General features: G+C 42.0%; 1 protein-coding gene across 5 annotated transcripts in view; it reads left to right on the top strand.

The window, feature by feature from the left end:
* SASH1 (SAM and SH3 domain containing 1) overlaps positions 1 to 17,515 on the top strand; it is a 332,874-nt gene that overhangs the window by 169,136 nt on the left and 146,223 nt on the right. For all 5 annotated transcript variants that reach the window (XM_072718853.1, XM_072718848.1, XM_072718846.1 and 2 more), the window contains one exon: positions 11,373 to 11,501. In XM_072718853.1, the coding sequence (XP_072574954.1) occupies positions 11,373 to 11,501 (129 nt within the window). The remainder of the gene's footprint in view (positions 1 to 11,372; positions 11,502 to 17,515) is intronic.

Genomic DNA, 17,515 nt, shown 5'->3' with positions numbered 1-17,515 from the left:
TGAGGACAGAATCTGAGACTAAAAGCTCATCATTATATATGAAAATACTGAATGGATGTTAGGGGGACCCTCAGGAAGTGAGGAAATCAGTTCTCTTGGCTTCCAATCCTTCCATCCTTCCTTCCTTTCTGCTTCTGATAAGACACTTATTAGGTAATTGCTAAATATCTATTTTGATGGTGTTAAGTGCTGAGGTTACAAAAATGAGTAAGACCCAGCTCTAGCTATCAAGGACTTTGGAGTCTCCTTGGGATAACAATCATGTAAATAAGTAAAAGTCACTTTTTAAGGATGCCTTAAAATAGAAACAGAAAGTTTCAAATCTATACCAAATAGAAAATTTCAAATCTATACCAAAGTAGCAATATGGGGATTTTAAAGAATCCCCATATTTCCAAACTACCATTTATCAGTTGTGGCCAATCTTGTTTCGTCTATACCAGACCCCCACGTCTTCCCCCTCCCCCCATGACTTTGAAGCAGATTGCAGACATCAGATCATTCTATTTGTAGGTAAAATGTATGATTTACAGTAATGCAGTGGGAAGTTCACATGACATGCAAAGTCCATTGTGAAGCATAGGCTGCTGTCTGTAGGGCGAGTAGGGCGAAAAAAGATGTTCCAAGCAGAAGAAACACCATGGAGGAGCAGGGATGTTATAGTGCTGCATGTACTAGTTTGGTCTGGTCAAAACTGGTATATGGATGGGGAGGTGGAGCCATGGAGCAGGTCTAGAAAGGCAGACAGTCCAGATAAAAAGGCCCTTGTATTATATACAACAGACCGACTTTGTCAAGTCCTCACTGGGAGACATTAACAGTTTTCAAGATCTATATTTTAAAAGTTACAGTGGGCATGGGACATAGAGCAGATTGTAAGTGAGATGAGGTTGGAGGGAGTGTGAGTGGCTGGAAAGTTTTGTCCACCACTTGAAACACTGCTAGGGTTAGGATGGAGGAATATTTTGAGACACTTGAGACATGGAGAGATATTAGGGATGTTATACTAGCATTGACTTATTTATGACACATTAGTAATAAGTTATATTAGACATAGTGACCTCTTTGGGGTAAGTGAATGACTCCTCAGAGTCTGGTGTGGGTAGAACTGGTTGAGGTTAATCTCTGGAACACTGGAATCCAGAATGAAAGTTTGGGGAGTTGGAGAGTTCATAATACCTAGGAAGAGGGGGCATAGGCATTTGTCTGCAGCTAAGGAGGTGGAGAAAGAGTTTTGAGAGTTAGCAAAGTATAAGTTAGAGGTATCCAAGTATTTCAGTACGGGTCATCTGGTCAGTGTCCTGAGGATTGCTGACCATCTGAATTTTTATTCATAACACTATTTAGGCAATACCTACCAGTTCTTAAAAATGTGGAACTTTGGGAGCATCACCAAAAAATAATTAATCAACACTGCTTCTGTAACAGTGAATGGTTATGAGCATGAATCCTGTTGTTAGTTTTGATCAGGTCACCAGGACTTCCAAATCTCTCTTAGCCTGCCTCAAGGAAATCAGCCATGGTGGTCAAGTCCAGTTCTGATTCCATGTGTTATCACCCTTCTAACTCTCAGCTTAAGCCATGACAGAATATAATTTTATTAAAACATGACAAACTCAAATATTGTACAAAGTTTAACAACCAGAAATTTCAGGATTGTTTTGAGACTAATATATTCATTTCCAAATTTCTAGGAAATTAAAGATCATTTCATCCCTCCCCCCGCCCCCCCGCAGATCATTGTTAGCCAAATGCTTGAGAATGCTCATATCCTCATGATTATGTGCCAGAGGCAGCCAGAGAAAGTGCTAAGTGTGATTCATACTCCTCAAAATCTGCAAATATGGTCAGAAATTGTGACTTCATTTCCACCAAACTAGCTCGTTCATTGCCACCCAACCAGCTCACTCTGCTGTTCTTTCCAAATCTGTGATTCTATTAAGCTCAGGGCAATTTAGAAATGAGAAATGAGTTTAGTCTGAAATTGCCATCTGCTAATTCCACATGTCCATTTTGAGTGTGAATCTGTACTTGAATTTTTTTGAATTGTCAACGTTCCAGTCCTTTCCCTTCATTTTCAAGTTCTGAAGCTTCCTGTGAAATGTTCTTTTGAGCCATTGATAGATAGCTCAACAAATTGGATCTTTCAGAGCCTTTAATTCCAAAAACACCTTACGTTAAGTGCACAATCTAATAAACCCCTCCAACATGTTTCTATGACTTAACCATATGACTACATTAAAATAAAGACCATACTTTACGTTTTATTAATAATAAGCATTCATGTTTCTTGATTTTATATTGTATACATGGCACCTAACATAGCACCTGGAGTGTCATAGATGTTCAATAAATACTATTTGAATTAATGAAATATGCTACTAGGTGTTGATTGGAGAACATACTAATTTTCTAGCCTTGGTCAATTCTTCATCATACCTGTCGGTTAATGTGGTGTCAGAGATTCCACCCCCCCCACCCCCCACCCCCCGCCGGAGGAATGCAGAGGAGGACTTTGTTTTATCCCATTTTATTATAGCCAAACCCCTCTGTGGTCAGGAAACTGAATTTTCATACTTTTCAAATTGCTTCTGAGCTGATAATTAGAGGTTACTAGTTTGTGCATGAGATTCTGGTAATCACGTTTTTTGCTAAAAATCTCAAAGCCTTTCATACCTTCAGGTCAAGCAGGCTGCACTGGGCCTGAGGGAGGAAGATGCATATTTCTCCTGTGCTTTTAAATCTATCCAACCACTGATGACATTTCCCCAAGAAACCTGGGAGGATGGCAAGAGAAAAATGCAGGGAAAGCCTTGGGGAAGCATCTGCTTGTAGGGGTGACCTGAGGAGGAAAGTTTGAGGTCCGGAAGGAGGCCACTGGATAGTGGAGCTCTAGAATAGACTCCAAAGTCAGAGTACTCCCAGGATTGCAGCCTGGGAGGAAAATACCTTCAGTGACTTCCATACTTTTTCTCATATATTCACTGGAAGATACAATTTACATTGTGATCAAGTACAGTTAGACCTACACATAACTGAGACAAATGTTGCAAGTAATAGTATCCTTTCTTCATGTGTCGTATGCCAACATTTTCTATTCTCTTCTATGCTATGCTATGTCATTAAACAAATGCTGGTCTCAGATGTCTCCATTTATATTAGGACCCTGCTGGCTTAGCACTATATGAACCCAGAAGCCAGAAATGAATCATAGCAGCCATATTTTTTATTTTTTAATTTAATTTTTTAACTTTTAAATTTAAATTCAATTTGCCAACATATAGTATAACACCCAGTGCTCATCCTATCAAGTGCCCTCCTTAGTGCCCATCACCCAGTTACCTCATCCCCCTACCCACCTCCCCTTCTGCAACTCTTTGTTTCCCAGAGGTAGGAATCTCTCATGGTTGGTCTCCCTCTCTAATTTTGCCCCACTCAGTTTCCCTCCTTTCCCTTATAATCCCTTTCACTATTTCTTATATATTCCATGTATGAGAGAAACCATATGATGATTTCCTTCACCGATTTGACTTATTTCACTCAGCATAATACCCTCCAGTTCCATCCACATTGAAGGAAATGGTGGGTATTCGTCCTTTCTGATGGCTGAGTAATATTCCATTGTATATAGACCACATCTTCTTTATCCATTCATCTGTCGAAGGACATCAAGGCTCCTTCCAGTTTGGCTATTGTGTACATTGCTGTTAGGAACATTGGGTTGCAGGTGTCCTGGCGTTTCACTACATCTGTATCTTTGGGGTAAATACCCAGTAGTGCAACTGCTGGGTCGTAGGGCAGCTCTATTTTTAACTTCTTGAGGAATCTCCACAGAGTTTTCCAGAGTGGCTGTACCAGTTCACATTCCCACCAACAGTGCAAGAGGGTTCCCCTTTCTCCACATCCTCTCCAACATTTGCTGTTTCCTGTCTTGTTAATTTTAGCCATTCTCACAATATCTCATTGTGGTCTTGATTTGTATTTCCCTGATGGCAAGTGATATGGAGCATGTTTTCATGTGCTTGTTGGCCATGTCTATGTCTTCTTTGGAGAAATATCTGTTCATGTCTTCTGCCCGTTTCATGACTGGATTGTTTGTTTCTTGGGTGTTGAGTTTGATAAGTTCTTTATAGATCTTGGATACTAGCCCTTTATCTGATAGGTCATTTGCAAATATCTTCTCCCATTCGGTAGGTTGTCTTTTAGTTTTGTTGTTTCCTTTGCTGTAGCAGCCATATTTTTTAGACTGAAGGTTGATGGTAGGTGACAGGTATTGTGGCAGCTCCCATGTGGTATCACTGATCCACTCCTACCTTACCTTGTTGGCATGAGGTGGCACCTGGACCCGCAGCAAGTCCAGGTCCTGCCAGATCTTCTTCATCTTCTGGGATTCTTGAGCCAAGTGTGTGTGTGTAGATCTATCATAAAGAGTTCTAGCTTCAGAGGTCACCCCGAGCACCAGGGCTTCGGTTAATGAGAAACAGATACAGATTTTAGTTGTCTCTGGGTGGTTTCAGTGTTCTTGTGGAATCAGTTTTGTGGCTGCTATTTCACACCTAGCTTCTTTCATAATTGCCAGTCTGGTAGTACTGACTTTGGACTCAGTACTAGACACAGAGGTAGCAGCCTGTATAGACTGTTTCACCAGCTTGCAATCACCATGGCAGTTGCTTCTCTGATCCATGCTTGACCCATAGAGCCCTAATGGGTCATGATCTGCTAGGTGAATACCACTGCACTTACTTATTCATTTGGGAATAGGAAAGAATTTAGAACTTTTTGTTTATACTTGTGTTTATCTCATTTAAAGTGCATAATTCTGTATGCATTTTTAATGTACATAGATATAATTTATATTAGTAAGTACTTATAATTATAGGTAGATCTAATACATATTTATAAATAATTATATCAAGGAAGTTCCATGCCCCAGTTTTTGTTGTTTGTTTTTGTTTTTGTGCCTTGTGTCTGTGTGTTTTGTGCTGTTTGTTTTTTGGATGTTTTTTTGTTGTTGAGAGAGTGCTGGGAAGGAGGGAGTGGTCGGTGCTGCCTGTCCCAGGGACCTTCCTCCTTCAGGAGCAGATTTATGTTAATCTGAGATCTCCATGTTGCAGAATAGTGAGGGCCTTGGGCACCAAGGTCATATTTGGCAAAGGAAGAATTAGACATAGGGCCTGGCAAGTTCTGGGTGTTTTTGGAGAGGGGGAGTGGAAGATGTGAGGTCAGCCATCCAGCCACCTGCCCCATGGGTGTGCCCCCAGGGAGAGCTCTTTGGTCACCACCAGCATGATCTAATATTGTCCTTTTAGTGTGTATTTTTGGTTGTCATGTGCAAAAAACTTTTTTCCTTAGACAAACTGTATTCCAGCTCCAAACATCTTGCAGAGATTCTGGGAGTGGTATTTGAGATCATTATCTCTTCAGTGAATTTCTCTATCATAACATGGCAGGATGGGATAACAGAGCGGGTGCAAACAGTGACATTGTTAGGAGTGAGTTGGACAGTTAGTAGTCAGGGCCGGGGTCCCCAACAAGAAAATAGGGAGCCAGGACAGCTAAGATAAAACAGCACTGACATCCTGTTTTGCAGCTTAGATAGGAGCACTCTAGCATTCTGTTTTACAGCCTTTGCAGAAGTGACTTCTGCATAAAATAAGACAATTGACCACAAGGCACTTGTCCCTATTGTGGGAAGGGGGCAGTTAAGACATATGCCCTCCGATGTCAGCATAAAAGACCATCAGCATGTGGACACGAACCTAATAGGGAGACAGATACGTGACCAAAGCCCAGATTGGCACAACTTGGCACACCTGATTGCTGAAGGTAGTTCCGCAAAAGAGCTCATACAACCTGCTACATTTAGAAACTCCGGGGCAACCCTCCCTCTCCGGGAGCTTTATACTATTGCTCAATCAACTTTGCTTTGCTGCCCACCACTCTTCATCTGGTCCACCTCATCATTCTTCGAAGTGGTGTTACCCAGAACCACGGGCAGTAGAGACAGAGAAATCCTGCAACAACATCTCAGAGATGCGGTGAGGCTGAACAAGGAAACAGAATTAACGTCTTTTTTATGGTAGTAGCAGTTTCACCTGAAAGGTTGCTGAAAGTGTTTATCACCTCAAAATCTTTAAAGAAGCTAATTAAGAATGAAAACGCATTGTGAAGTCATTCAAGAAATCAGGCTTCATGATTTCTTTCAGTGGATTTAGCCTGTAGGGAACTGATATACTGATAGAGCTCCATCCCTCTCAAAACAACAGGTAGCAATGTAAATATAACGTATAATTTATATTATTCAAAATATATATGTATTTCTTATAGACAAAGAAGGTGGAGACACACTAAATAAATGAGCCAGGAGACTGTTCTCTTTCTCCCCCTCAACTTTGGGGATTCAGAGCAACACATGGAGTTTTCCCTTGGGGCTCTGTCTTTATAGATACATAAAATAGCAGGACCACAAGTTCATTTGCATTCATTTGCATGTGATCTGCATACAGCTATACAGATTACATTGTATTTCCTGGTGTTTTCAGGACTTTTTTCTTTTTTTCTCCCTTAAAGACTGTCAAGATAATCTGAACCATAAATGACATCTGGGAAAGAAAAGAGCAAAAATAACAGAAGTTAATGATACAAATGCTTTGTTTTCCTAGTACTTTTAGTTTTCACATTTCTCAGAGACAGAAGTACATTGGGATAAATACCAGAAATACTGTTAAATCAGTTGTTGAGAGAACAGTGCTGTTTCTTTTCTCCTTAATTGCAGCAGCAGTCTACCTGATGTGAATTGTTTGGTACAAATGCCCCTTATCTCTATATTTTTATGTTGGTTGTATAAAAGAGGAGTGTTTGGTAGAAATGCATGCTACGGCTTCTTGGGAAGATTACACAATATTTGTCTTCCGTTGACCTGCTATTGGGAGTGAAACTACAGATTTAATTTAAAGCCATACCAAGTGAAGTGGATGGCCGTATGGAAAGATGCTGTGACCTGATTTGGTAAAAAGGAAAAGGAAAGAGAACTTGAATTTGCATGGATTATACTCTTTTATTTTTTAAGATGAAGATGTAAAAATTCTTATAAAAAGATCATGTGGCACAAAATTTCACAATTCACTTAAAAAAAATCTTTGAGGAAATAAGATCTCCCCCTTGTTCCTAAACTTGAACCCATATTGCTTCAGCCTGATGCGTGAGAACCAAAGGTGGAAAATAAGAAGTGAAACAAATAAGGCAAGTAATCACTCTAAGGCTGAAACTGTGAACACCTTAAAAGAAAAATAAGTTTAAAAAGGAATCCATTTCAGAGTTTTAATAATTGTATTTAGAGAGAGTTTAAAGTTGTAGTCAAAGGTTTATTTTGTAATAACATCAGTGCCTCTTGAAATTAGCATTGTGGAGTGTTGAGTCAGACACAAACTTCACATCTCAAAAAGAGAGATGAGCGAGATGTGGTGCTATTAAACATCGGCTACATTATTTGAATTCCCTGCAGACTACTTTTGCAAACATTTCTGGTAGAAGTGAATGTTTTTACTGAATAGGACTGTGCTATCTCAAGTAGGAACAGGTTGGACAGAAATGGTGTGGAGGTTTCCAGATAGTCCTGAAAGAGCATAGATTTTGAGAGGATAAAGAGAAAATCATCTTGTGGTTCATTGATTCCATTTGATGGGGATGAGCAGGATTCCTTTCTGGATATGGTAGACGAGCTACTTTTTAAAAACACATTCTTTTATTTTTTTGCCCTTCTTGGCATTTAAATCATCAAGACTGATGGAAGTGGAAATTTGGGGACTTATTGCACATCTGGAAGGCGACTTGGGAAAACAGAGGCGGCTATGCCACCCTGTGGTAAATTATTGTTTGCTGAGTGCCAAGTAAGGAGTGGATAATGCAGCATGTTGCAGGGTGTGAAGCATTTTCTGCCTTTGGCCTGCGTTAAGTTGAAGAGTTACCTATTTTTGTGTGTGTGAGCCAGAGATAAATTTTCCAGGACCCCAAGTTACTGCAGAATTTTGGGTGATTTGGACTGAAAAATAGGGACTTCAACTTTTTTTACTAGTGGCAAAAAACATTTGATCAGCAAGTCTGGAAACTTGAGAACCAAACAGTTGGTTTTGAAAGTGTTGCTAGGAAAAAGGGGAGAAGGTAATTTGAATAAAGCTATCTAAATAATTGAGAGTTATTTTGGGGTGGACTTGATTAACCCAAGAAGACAGTTGATTGTGTTAAGTTGTATACTTTGGCTGATGCTTTTGGGGAAGCTAGAATTCAAGATTGGCATGCCTTGGCTAAAACAGTACAATTCTTAGTGCCTCTATGAAAGAGACAGAGGGGTTTCCATTTTTAAAAAAATGTTATTTATTTATTCATGAGAGAATGAGAGAGAGAGAGAGAGAGAAGAGAGAGGCAGAAACAAAGGCAGTGGGAGAAGTACCCTGGGATCAGGCCCTGAGCCTAAGGCAGATGCTCAACCACTGATCCACCCAGGTGCCTCGAGGGATTTCCATTTAAGAACAGCAAGCCTAGGAAAGTATGGAGCTACACGGTGTAAGGCCTCTAACAGATTCACCCCAGTATTAGAAGATGTGGGTTTTGTATTGGGTCAGAAGTCGCAGGCATGTTTCCCTTCCTGAATGGATGAAGGTAGACATTTCTGGCTGACGATAGGATAGCATCATATTCTCGAGAGACTGGACACAGTCCTGAAGGGCCCAGGAACTTCCAGGGGCCCCAGCAGTTGGGGACAGTGGCAGAATCCAGGCAGTCACTCATAAAAGTGGGTTCTCAGGGTGATGTGGCTGCCAGCCCTGTTCCCTCCACCTTCCAACACACACATGGAAGGGAGCACCGTGGTCTTTTCCAGTATATACCATGGGCGAGGACTAAGGAAACCCGAGGCTCTTGAAGAGAAGGCGGCCGGGGAGGATTTTGTTTCTGTGAAGCTTGAACCATAAGCAAACGAGCTAGGTTAACAGGCTGCTGCTGGGCAGCTGTGGGCACAAGCCCTCGGCTCAGGGGGCACCGCGCTCTCCTCACAGTCCTGGCTGTGCTCGCAGCTGGTGTTCAGAACTCAGTTCTCATGGTGCTGGGGCTGAGGTGGGTGAGTGGGAGAGAGCCCGTGCTGAGTGCCAGGTGCTGCCGTCGGAAGCTGCTGGTTGCCCTTCTGGCTGCCCTGGGCCTCCCAGTCTGCGGGCCTGCGCTCCTTCCTCAGCGGGCGGGACGGGGAGCAGATGTGAAGTGAGGGGCCCTGAGATCTGGGCTGGCAAGCTGGGGCTTTATTTTGTCACCTGGGTGATAGGTGATTCTCAGAAGAAGGAGAGACTGTCAGCTCTGTTTAGCAAGGTCACTTCGGTGGCTGGGTTGATGGCAGAGTAGGCCCAAGTGGGGAAACGGATGGGAAGACTTGTCAGGAGGTTGTGGCTTTTCATGCTGTGGCCCCCAGGGTACGTGGTGTTGAGTTGAGGCGAGTCAGGGCAAACCTTGGGATCATGATTTGATTTATCATGTTGTATTACAGGAACATCACCTTAAGATATTCTGGTCTGGCTCCCTTCCTCCACAGTGGTTCTGGTTTCAGGCACTTTACTGACAGCAGTACAGCCAAAACCAGCAGGCTGACCACCCCTGGGCCTTTCCTCAGCGGCTCAGCAGCAGATTGCTTACCTTGACCGATGTTACTTCCCTACTGGAAACTTGACAATAAACCTATTGAAGAGGAGGCTAGGCTCCCAGCTCCTCTACTGTGTCCATCCAGCCTCCTGACTGAGACAGACAGATAGACCGACAGACTGGGGAATAACTTTTGCCCAGACATGTTCAGATACTCAAACATCTTATGGGTCTTGTAAGAGTGCCTCTCGCCCCTAGCTCTGCAATGGGGGCTTGGAAGCAGTTACCAAAAAGGGAACATTTTACTGATGGGAGAGGAGGAGTTGTTTTGTTTTGTTTTGTTTCTTTTCCTAGGAAATCATTTCTTTCCATTTCTGTTTCTCCTGTCCATTGGTTGCATAAAATCAGTGAACGCAGGCCTTGGCTAGGGATTGCTTTGACCCAGGCCTCTTGACAAGGCCTGAAGAGGGTCTTTAGCAGAAAGGCTTCTGAAGAACTCTTAATTCCCAAACCCCACTTACATCTGAGTGTGTTTTGCAGATTCAGACAAGTGTTGCTGTGTGATGTGATAGGGCTGTGGTCTGTAAAATGGAAACCTTCTAGACTCTGATAAAAGTTGTGTTCCTTTGGTTGTCTTGGTAGGGCCATTTATTTATACCAAAGAAAGGACATTTGGGGGATATTAAAAGGATCAGGGGAAATGTTTCTATGAATGAATGAATGAATGAACAAATAGAAGAAATGGCATAACTTACAAACGCATGCAGCATTTGTCCTCCCATATGTATATGTTCAGACATGCATTTAGGCATCAGTTCCCCTAAGGGAAGACTATAGTCTGAAACATTATCTTGTACTGAATAGGAGTAGCTAAATAAGTTTCAAGTGCCTCCTGTGTGCCAGGTGGACTGTGTTACTTCATTACTTCTCACTGTGAGATAGGTACTATGCTGTCCCAGTGATCCCAGAGATTAGGATATCTGCCTCGGGCCATGGGATTGTAAATGGCAGCAGAGGTGAGTGTAAACCCAGGATGGGGGGGATCCAGAGCAGCTTCTGGGGCGACAGACATGCTTCCTCTTTAGGTGAATTTGTCACGTGTACTCTTCTTGCATGTTATTCCTATTTCTTGGAATAATTCAAGGAATAGGGTTGTCTTTTCAGAGGTCTCATGGGAGGGCATGGCCCAAATTGTCTCAGATGCAGGATTTCAGTGGTCCTCGATTCTCTGGTTCCCGTCAGAATTTCTGGGAGTGGTGTCCTGGTATCAGAATTTCTCAAAACTTCCCAGGAGGTTCTGGTGCAGTCACTGATTGGGCTTTCAGGAGCCTCTTACCTGCTGAGTGCCTTTTCTGAAGGCTCTCTCCTGGGGCTTTCTTAGCCCTGATGGGCAGGCAGAGGTGTGGATACAAGACCATGACTTTGGTACCAGGCAGTCCTATGTTGGAGGCCTGGCTTCTTTACTTGTTAGCCCTAGGACACTTGGGCAGGCAGTCACTCAACTTCTTTGACCTACAGTTTGTTCACTTGTACAGTGAGGAAATAGGTCTTGTGTCCAATGGGTATCCTGAGGATTAGGAGGTGTCACACACAGAAGTTAGCCTGGCACATGCTCGCCATTTAATGACCACCAGCTATTAGTGTAAATGCTGTGGAGAGTGAGAACCAAAAGCAGTGGGTTTCTCTACAGGTGGACTGACTGTCTTTGTTCTTTTCCTGTTTCTTCCTGTTGCCCTCCTCGCCCCCAGGATGGCTCCCTGGGAAACATCGATGACCTGGCACAGCAATATGCAGATTATTACAACACCTGCTTCTCTGATGTGTGTGAGAGGATGGAGGAGCTCCGCAAACGACGGGTTTCCCAGGACCTGGATGTGGTGAGTGGGTGGTACTGGGAATATGCTTCTGCCTGGCGGGGCTGCTCTGTGTCCTGCTCCTGATCCAGCACTCCCCCCCAGGCCTTCTAGCAGTCCTGCTCCTGCCAGGAGCATCTCTCTGTAAGCTGCTGTGCTAAATTGGGGTGCAAAGTTCAGGTCTCAAAGGATTAATCATCTAGCTCTCTGGTCATCAGATGGAATGAGTATTGGCTAGGATGGTATGACCAAATACTTGTATTCGGTAAACACTAGATTTTATTTTTTAACTTAAGTGAAAAAAATGTTTTCACTGTTAGCCAGTGTATAGTATATTTTTATGGATTCTAAGTGCAAATAATGTCTAGGTTAATCCTTTTTTCTTTCTTCCTTTTTTTTTTCTTTCTTTCTCTTTTTCTTTCAAAAACAAAATAAAATGTAAAGAAGCTAGAAACCACCCTAATCTCTCACCTGGTAATTACCATATTGGTATTTTAGCAGCCCTCCTCAGTGTTTCTCAGCATTTTTACGTTAGCAATATAATTCTTGCTTTTTTACTGAATATTTTATTATAGTTCTTCCATGTCATTTAAGAGCTCTTCATAATCACCATTTTACATGGCTCCATTCTTGCACTTAGGTGTTGAAATTCATTTGGCTGTTTCTTTAAGACCATTATGTGGGATTAGTGCAGTATTTGAACTTGCATGTGATAAATAGTAAATAAATAATTTAGGCCTGTCTCTCTCTGTAATCTGTATATATACTAATATTTGCATGTTGTGTATTTGCTACAAAAAAACTTACTGAAATTTCTGCATTTATAAATTTAAATTTTCATTACATATTCTATTTGGATTCATTCTGGTTCAGTGCTTTTCAAATTGTTTTATTTCACTGTGGTCACCTCAAGACCCCTTCAGGAATGTCTTCTCATCCAGACCAACTCCTTTTTGACCATCTTTTATATTTTGGGGGTAGGGTGGGGGAGGGGCCGCATGGATCTCTTTTGCATAAGCCTCTCTGCCTTTAAAAACAGTTTGAAAACTGCTGATTTCACTGGAATCCTTATTTATTTATTTATTTCCATAAATCTGCTTAGGATAGGAATAAAAGAAAAAGCAATAATTAAGAAACTTGGAACAAAGAGTTCTTTTATTAAAACCCTTTTTATGTTATAAAGGACCTATTATATAACAGACCTACCAACTAGTTTAGGCACCTCTGTTATTCTACAACTGGACATGCTTCACTTCTACAGTAAGACTGGCATTCCTATGTGCTTTAATTTCTTTCCTTAACTCAACCTAAGTGAAGATTCCTTAGGTCAGGAGTAACAGTGTATCATGACTGTCAGATGATTATTGATTCTCTTTCCTTTTGTTGGTTGCCTGAGCAGTTGTCAGTGGTGGGAGTTAGTACAATTGAGTTGATTGAGGCTGAGAAGCATCGGTTGGGGGCTGGGAGCCATCATCCCGGAGCCTAACATGGTCGCCCAGGCAGGCCTGTGGGCCTGTCATTGCCCAGGGCATCTTTCCTATAACTCTGTCATCTGGCAGGTGTGAATGGCAGGGTTGTTTCCTCCTTTTTTAACAAAAGTAACCTCATGTGGCATAAGCCTCCATTGAAATTAATTAGGCTCTCTGATTGGGCGTAGTTAATGAAAAAAGACTTTCCCCCTTTTTTGGTGGGGGCAAGATTGTGGCTGAACAGCAACCTAAAAATTGCACCGAATTCTTGGACGTTGTAATTTTGACCTTGAATGATAGTCTGGTAGCATGCTCTGTGGCTTCCTTGGACATTGTGCCATGTGAGGAAGTGATTGCTGTGGATTGGTAGATGATCCTTGTTGTAACATGCAACTACTCTTCCCAGAATTCTAGCTGGTTAGGAGTTGGGGTTACTGTAATCACCATAAGGTGTTTAGGAACCTTGAAAGGCAGAGTCTGGGTAGGAAAGAAAGCCTGCTTGGCAGTGGGATAAATAACTTCTTCCCACTTAGACAGATGGGCTTAATTTGGTGTGCTCTGTTCCAGAGCAGCAAAAGACAGTCTGGGGAAAAAAAAACACCACATGAGCTTAATTAGTTCTCATCAAAGGTGCAGGAATGTAGTGGTGGGTAAAATTGATGGGAGCTCATCCGAGCCAGGCAGGAAACTTCGTTCATCCTTTAAACAGTAGTTAGTGAGAAAAGTAAGATCCCAGATGGGCATATTCAGGTTCTCTTTCTATGAAATTCCAGGCAAGTGGGAGAGGTAATGGGGAGCTCTTGAACTGCTGAATGCCAGGTTAGATGCCATGTGTTCCATATGTCATTCACATGGCTCAGAAATCTAGAAGTCCATGTGAGACGTGCTTTAAGGTTATCCAAAATTTATTCAGACCATGTATGCAACACTAGCGACATATTGAAAGTTCCCTCTCATGGTGGTTAGCTCATCACAGATTGAGACCTGATGGGAACTCCTCTTCTTGAAGAGCTGTAACTTGCTGTCCATGATGCTCTCTTCATTGCATTCTTTTATTTTATTGCATATTATTCCACTTGAGGACAAGTAGACAAACTTCTGTGTTCAGCTGTTTGAGCAGCTTTGGGTCTGAGGACCTGCAAGTTCATACTTCCTTTCTGTGTCTGTAAGCAGTCCCAGGAAAGCTGAATCAAGGTGGCTTGGAAAAGAAATAATCCACCAAAAGCAGTAAGAGGAATACAGGAGCCTAAAGCTTTTTTATTTATTTATTTTTTTTAAGAGAGAGAGCATGACAGCAAGGGGTTGAGGGGTAGACTCCTAAGCAGGCTCCACACCCAGCCCAGAGCCAGACACAGAGCTTGATCTCATGTCTCTGAGATCATGATCTGAGCCCAAATCAAGAGTCCAACCCTGAATCTCCTGAGCCACGAGAGGCCCCACCTTAAAGCATTTTATATGGAAAAAAGTAGCATTAGAAAAAAGTAGAAAAAGTCATTCAGAGACGGTCTTGAATACAGAGAGTTTTGAATGATGGGTTGAATCAGTTTATGACTTTATTTCATTTCAAATTCTCGAGGTGAATTTTGGCAATCGAGGGAATATTCTATAGATAAAATAGATATGTAGATATTTGAGTTTGGCTTTAAAAGTCAAAGAATGTATTGTCTTTAAGAACTAATTATTGTCAGCCAGAGAACAGACCAACCAAAAAGACATTCTGCCCACGGCAATGCTTGACTTAACCCTGAAAAATATAAGGTTTTGATAATTATGTTAGTAATTAACTTTCTGGACTGGATATCAAGCTACTTTTCCAGGACCTAATCACCCGGCTCCTGACTAGAATAAAGCACTTCCTTGATAAAGTGTTTTTGGGGCCAGTTAGTTTAGATGAAGGCAACAGAGAGTACAGATGGGTGAACATTCAACAGTATAAACAGGGATTATGATTCACATTTATAACTATGGAGAGAGTTTTTATTCAGCACCAAATGAGCCCTAAAGGAACGGTATGTCTGGACCACAGCCTTTGCCTCTGCTGGGGATTGAGACATGAGTGCTTGTGAACAGCAGGGAAGCTGCCCATATTTCCACACATTTGGCACATCTCTGAGCACTGCATGTTTTTTTGGCTGGGCAAGTCTACATTTGGAAATGATATGGCTTTCCAAGTCCATAATGGGCCCATCTCTGGTGATGCTAAGTCTGACATCTGTCAAAGTGACACGGCGGCCAGGAAAGGGACATAGGCAAGGTGGGAGATTATCACCGGCCATATCAGCCTCCTTGGCGTCTGTGAGATTTTGAGTCTGCTTGAGTATGGACAGAAAACAAGTGTGTGTGTTGTTGTTACAGTATAGCTATGATGCAGAAGTGCCTAATTACACGGGGACCCTGTTGACAACTTCGGCCAAAGCCTGGCTTGGGATCTGTGCCAAATCATGATCACATCTGTGTGTGTACCAGGACATGGGAGCCTGGGGGAGACTCATGCAGGTCTTTAGGGACCAGGGATGTAAATTAAAATATTGCATATTATAACAGACAAATGTGACATCAAAACCATTGCCGATGGTGTAGGTACAATTCTAGGGTATAACTATTATTCCTTGAAATTTTAATAATTTCACTGCTTCAGATATAATTCTGACCTAATCAGAGGCAGTAAGATTGTATTTATCATGACTAGTGGTGCTTCCTGGGCTCCTTCAGACTGTACCACCCCAGCCCCAGTGGGGGTCCCAGCCCCTGTGCTTGATGCAGTATGGCAAAGGATATGAGAAATGCTGGTGGAAGGAGGTGTTGGGACGTAGGCCCTTGTTCTGGCTGTTGTATTTAGTTGGCAAGTCGTGTAATCTCTCCAAGCCTCAGTTTTCCCATCTACAAAATGGGGATAAAAACATCCCATAAAGGTATTGTGAGGATAAGGTGAAAAAACTGCTATAAAGGACTTGGCAAATCATTGTAAATGACCTGTAACTGATTCTTTCCCCTCGATTCTGAGTTTAAAACCCCTCTAATTAACACTTAAGAATATCTGTTACTCATATTTCATTAATATGTATTTATAGGAGTACACACTTTATCTACCTTTTTATTTTGGCAATTACACATATAGAAACAGCGAACTATAACAAATTTCCATGCCTCTAATCCAGCTTCTACAGTTCTTAGCATTTTGACATTCTTACATTATCCTTACTTGGCACACCCACTTGATTATTGTTATTTTTAAAAAATTCTTTATGAGGTTAAATTTGCATATTGAAATGCACAGATCTCAGCTCCGTAGATCTCAGCTCTACCAAGAGGATGTATCCATACCATGCACACTCCAGCATGACATATAGGACATAGTTACCACTTCACAAAATTCCCTCTGTCCCTTCCCAGCAAATCCTGTGTTGAGGACAGGGATTTTTGTTAGTCTGTTTTGGTCACTTCTGCGTTCCAACATAGAGAACAGTGCATGGTTCATAAGAGGTGCGTGTTAAGTATTTGTTGAGTTCATTTATTATGGAATTATTTTTTAAATATTTTATGAACATCAAACCTGTATCTGAGATCTTGCCTTTCTTTCTAGAAAGACCAGTAAAAGATGTTTTCCCCATCTACAAAGAGGTCACAATTTAGTTGGGGGTACTAGACAAGTAAACACACTATTAAAATGCTGTGCGGGAGTACAAAGAAGAACCCTAGCCTAGTGTAGGAAAATCAAAGAAGGCTTCCTGCAAGAAGTGATACCCAAGTGTGCTCATTAAGGACACAGAAGATTAACCTGATTTGGGGATGGGGGTGTGGATAGTGCAGAATAACTTTAAGGCAGAGGTCGCAGTTTTCACAAAGATCAAAAATTAGGAGAGAAAATGTGGCTTTTATAGGCAATTACAAGAAGTTTACTGTGGCTGAAACCTAGGATATAAATGATGTGGAAAAAAAAGATACATGCTCTTCTTTCCCAGGTTCCTGGATTATTAATAATATAAAAAGATAGGATGTTCTGATTCATCACTATTCACAAGACAAAACAAAAATAATTGCCATTTCACAATGGTTGGCTGCTCGGTGAAGGTGAATTTGAGATTACACAGGGTCGTGCAGACTTAGTCCAGTCTCAGTGGCTGGTGGGGGCAGTGGTGGTAGTGGGGGGGGGGGGGCGTTCATTGACTTCTCTTTTGTTATTTGCTAGACGGCAAAACCCGTGGAAAATACCTTTCCTGTGCTGCCTCAGTGAATATTCAAGAAAATGATGAGGGAAGGCAAGGTTGCCCCCACCTGAGTGCATAGGCAGGGTGTTCTGAAGGAATGGTGCCCCCCCCCCCCCCCGCCCTAGGAATATGGAAGCTCAGAAAGAAGGCAGATGTACTCCTGAACCCATATTCTCTTTTCCAAAGGATGGCAATGTGATCGTGTGGCAAAGTGTCTTGACTTAAAATATTTAACCGCTTAAAGCCCAACTGTTCCTCCAAAAGGCATTTGGTTTAGTTTTGTTTCATTTTGTCTTCACTGACATTACTTGCCAGCTTCGGGCTACTGTTAATTTGCAGATTGCAGGCAGAAACAGTGGGC

Source organism: Vulpes vulpes, chromosome 1 (genome assembly GCF_048418805.1).
Source record: "Vulpes vulpes isolate BD-2025 chromosome 1, VulVul3, whole genome shotgun sequence".
In the NCBI taxonomy this organism is placed as follows: Eukaryota; Metazoa; Chordata; class Mammalia; order Carnivora; family Canidae; genus Vulpes; species Vulpes vulpes.
This window is presented reverse-complemented; position numbering and strand designations above follow the sequence as displayed.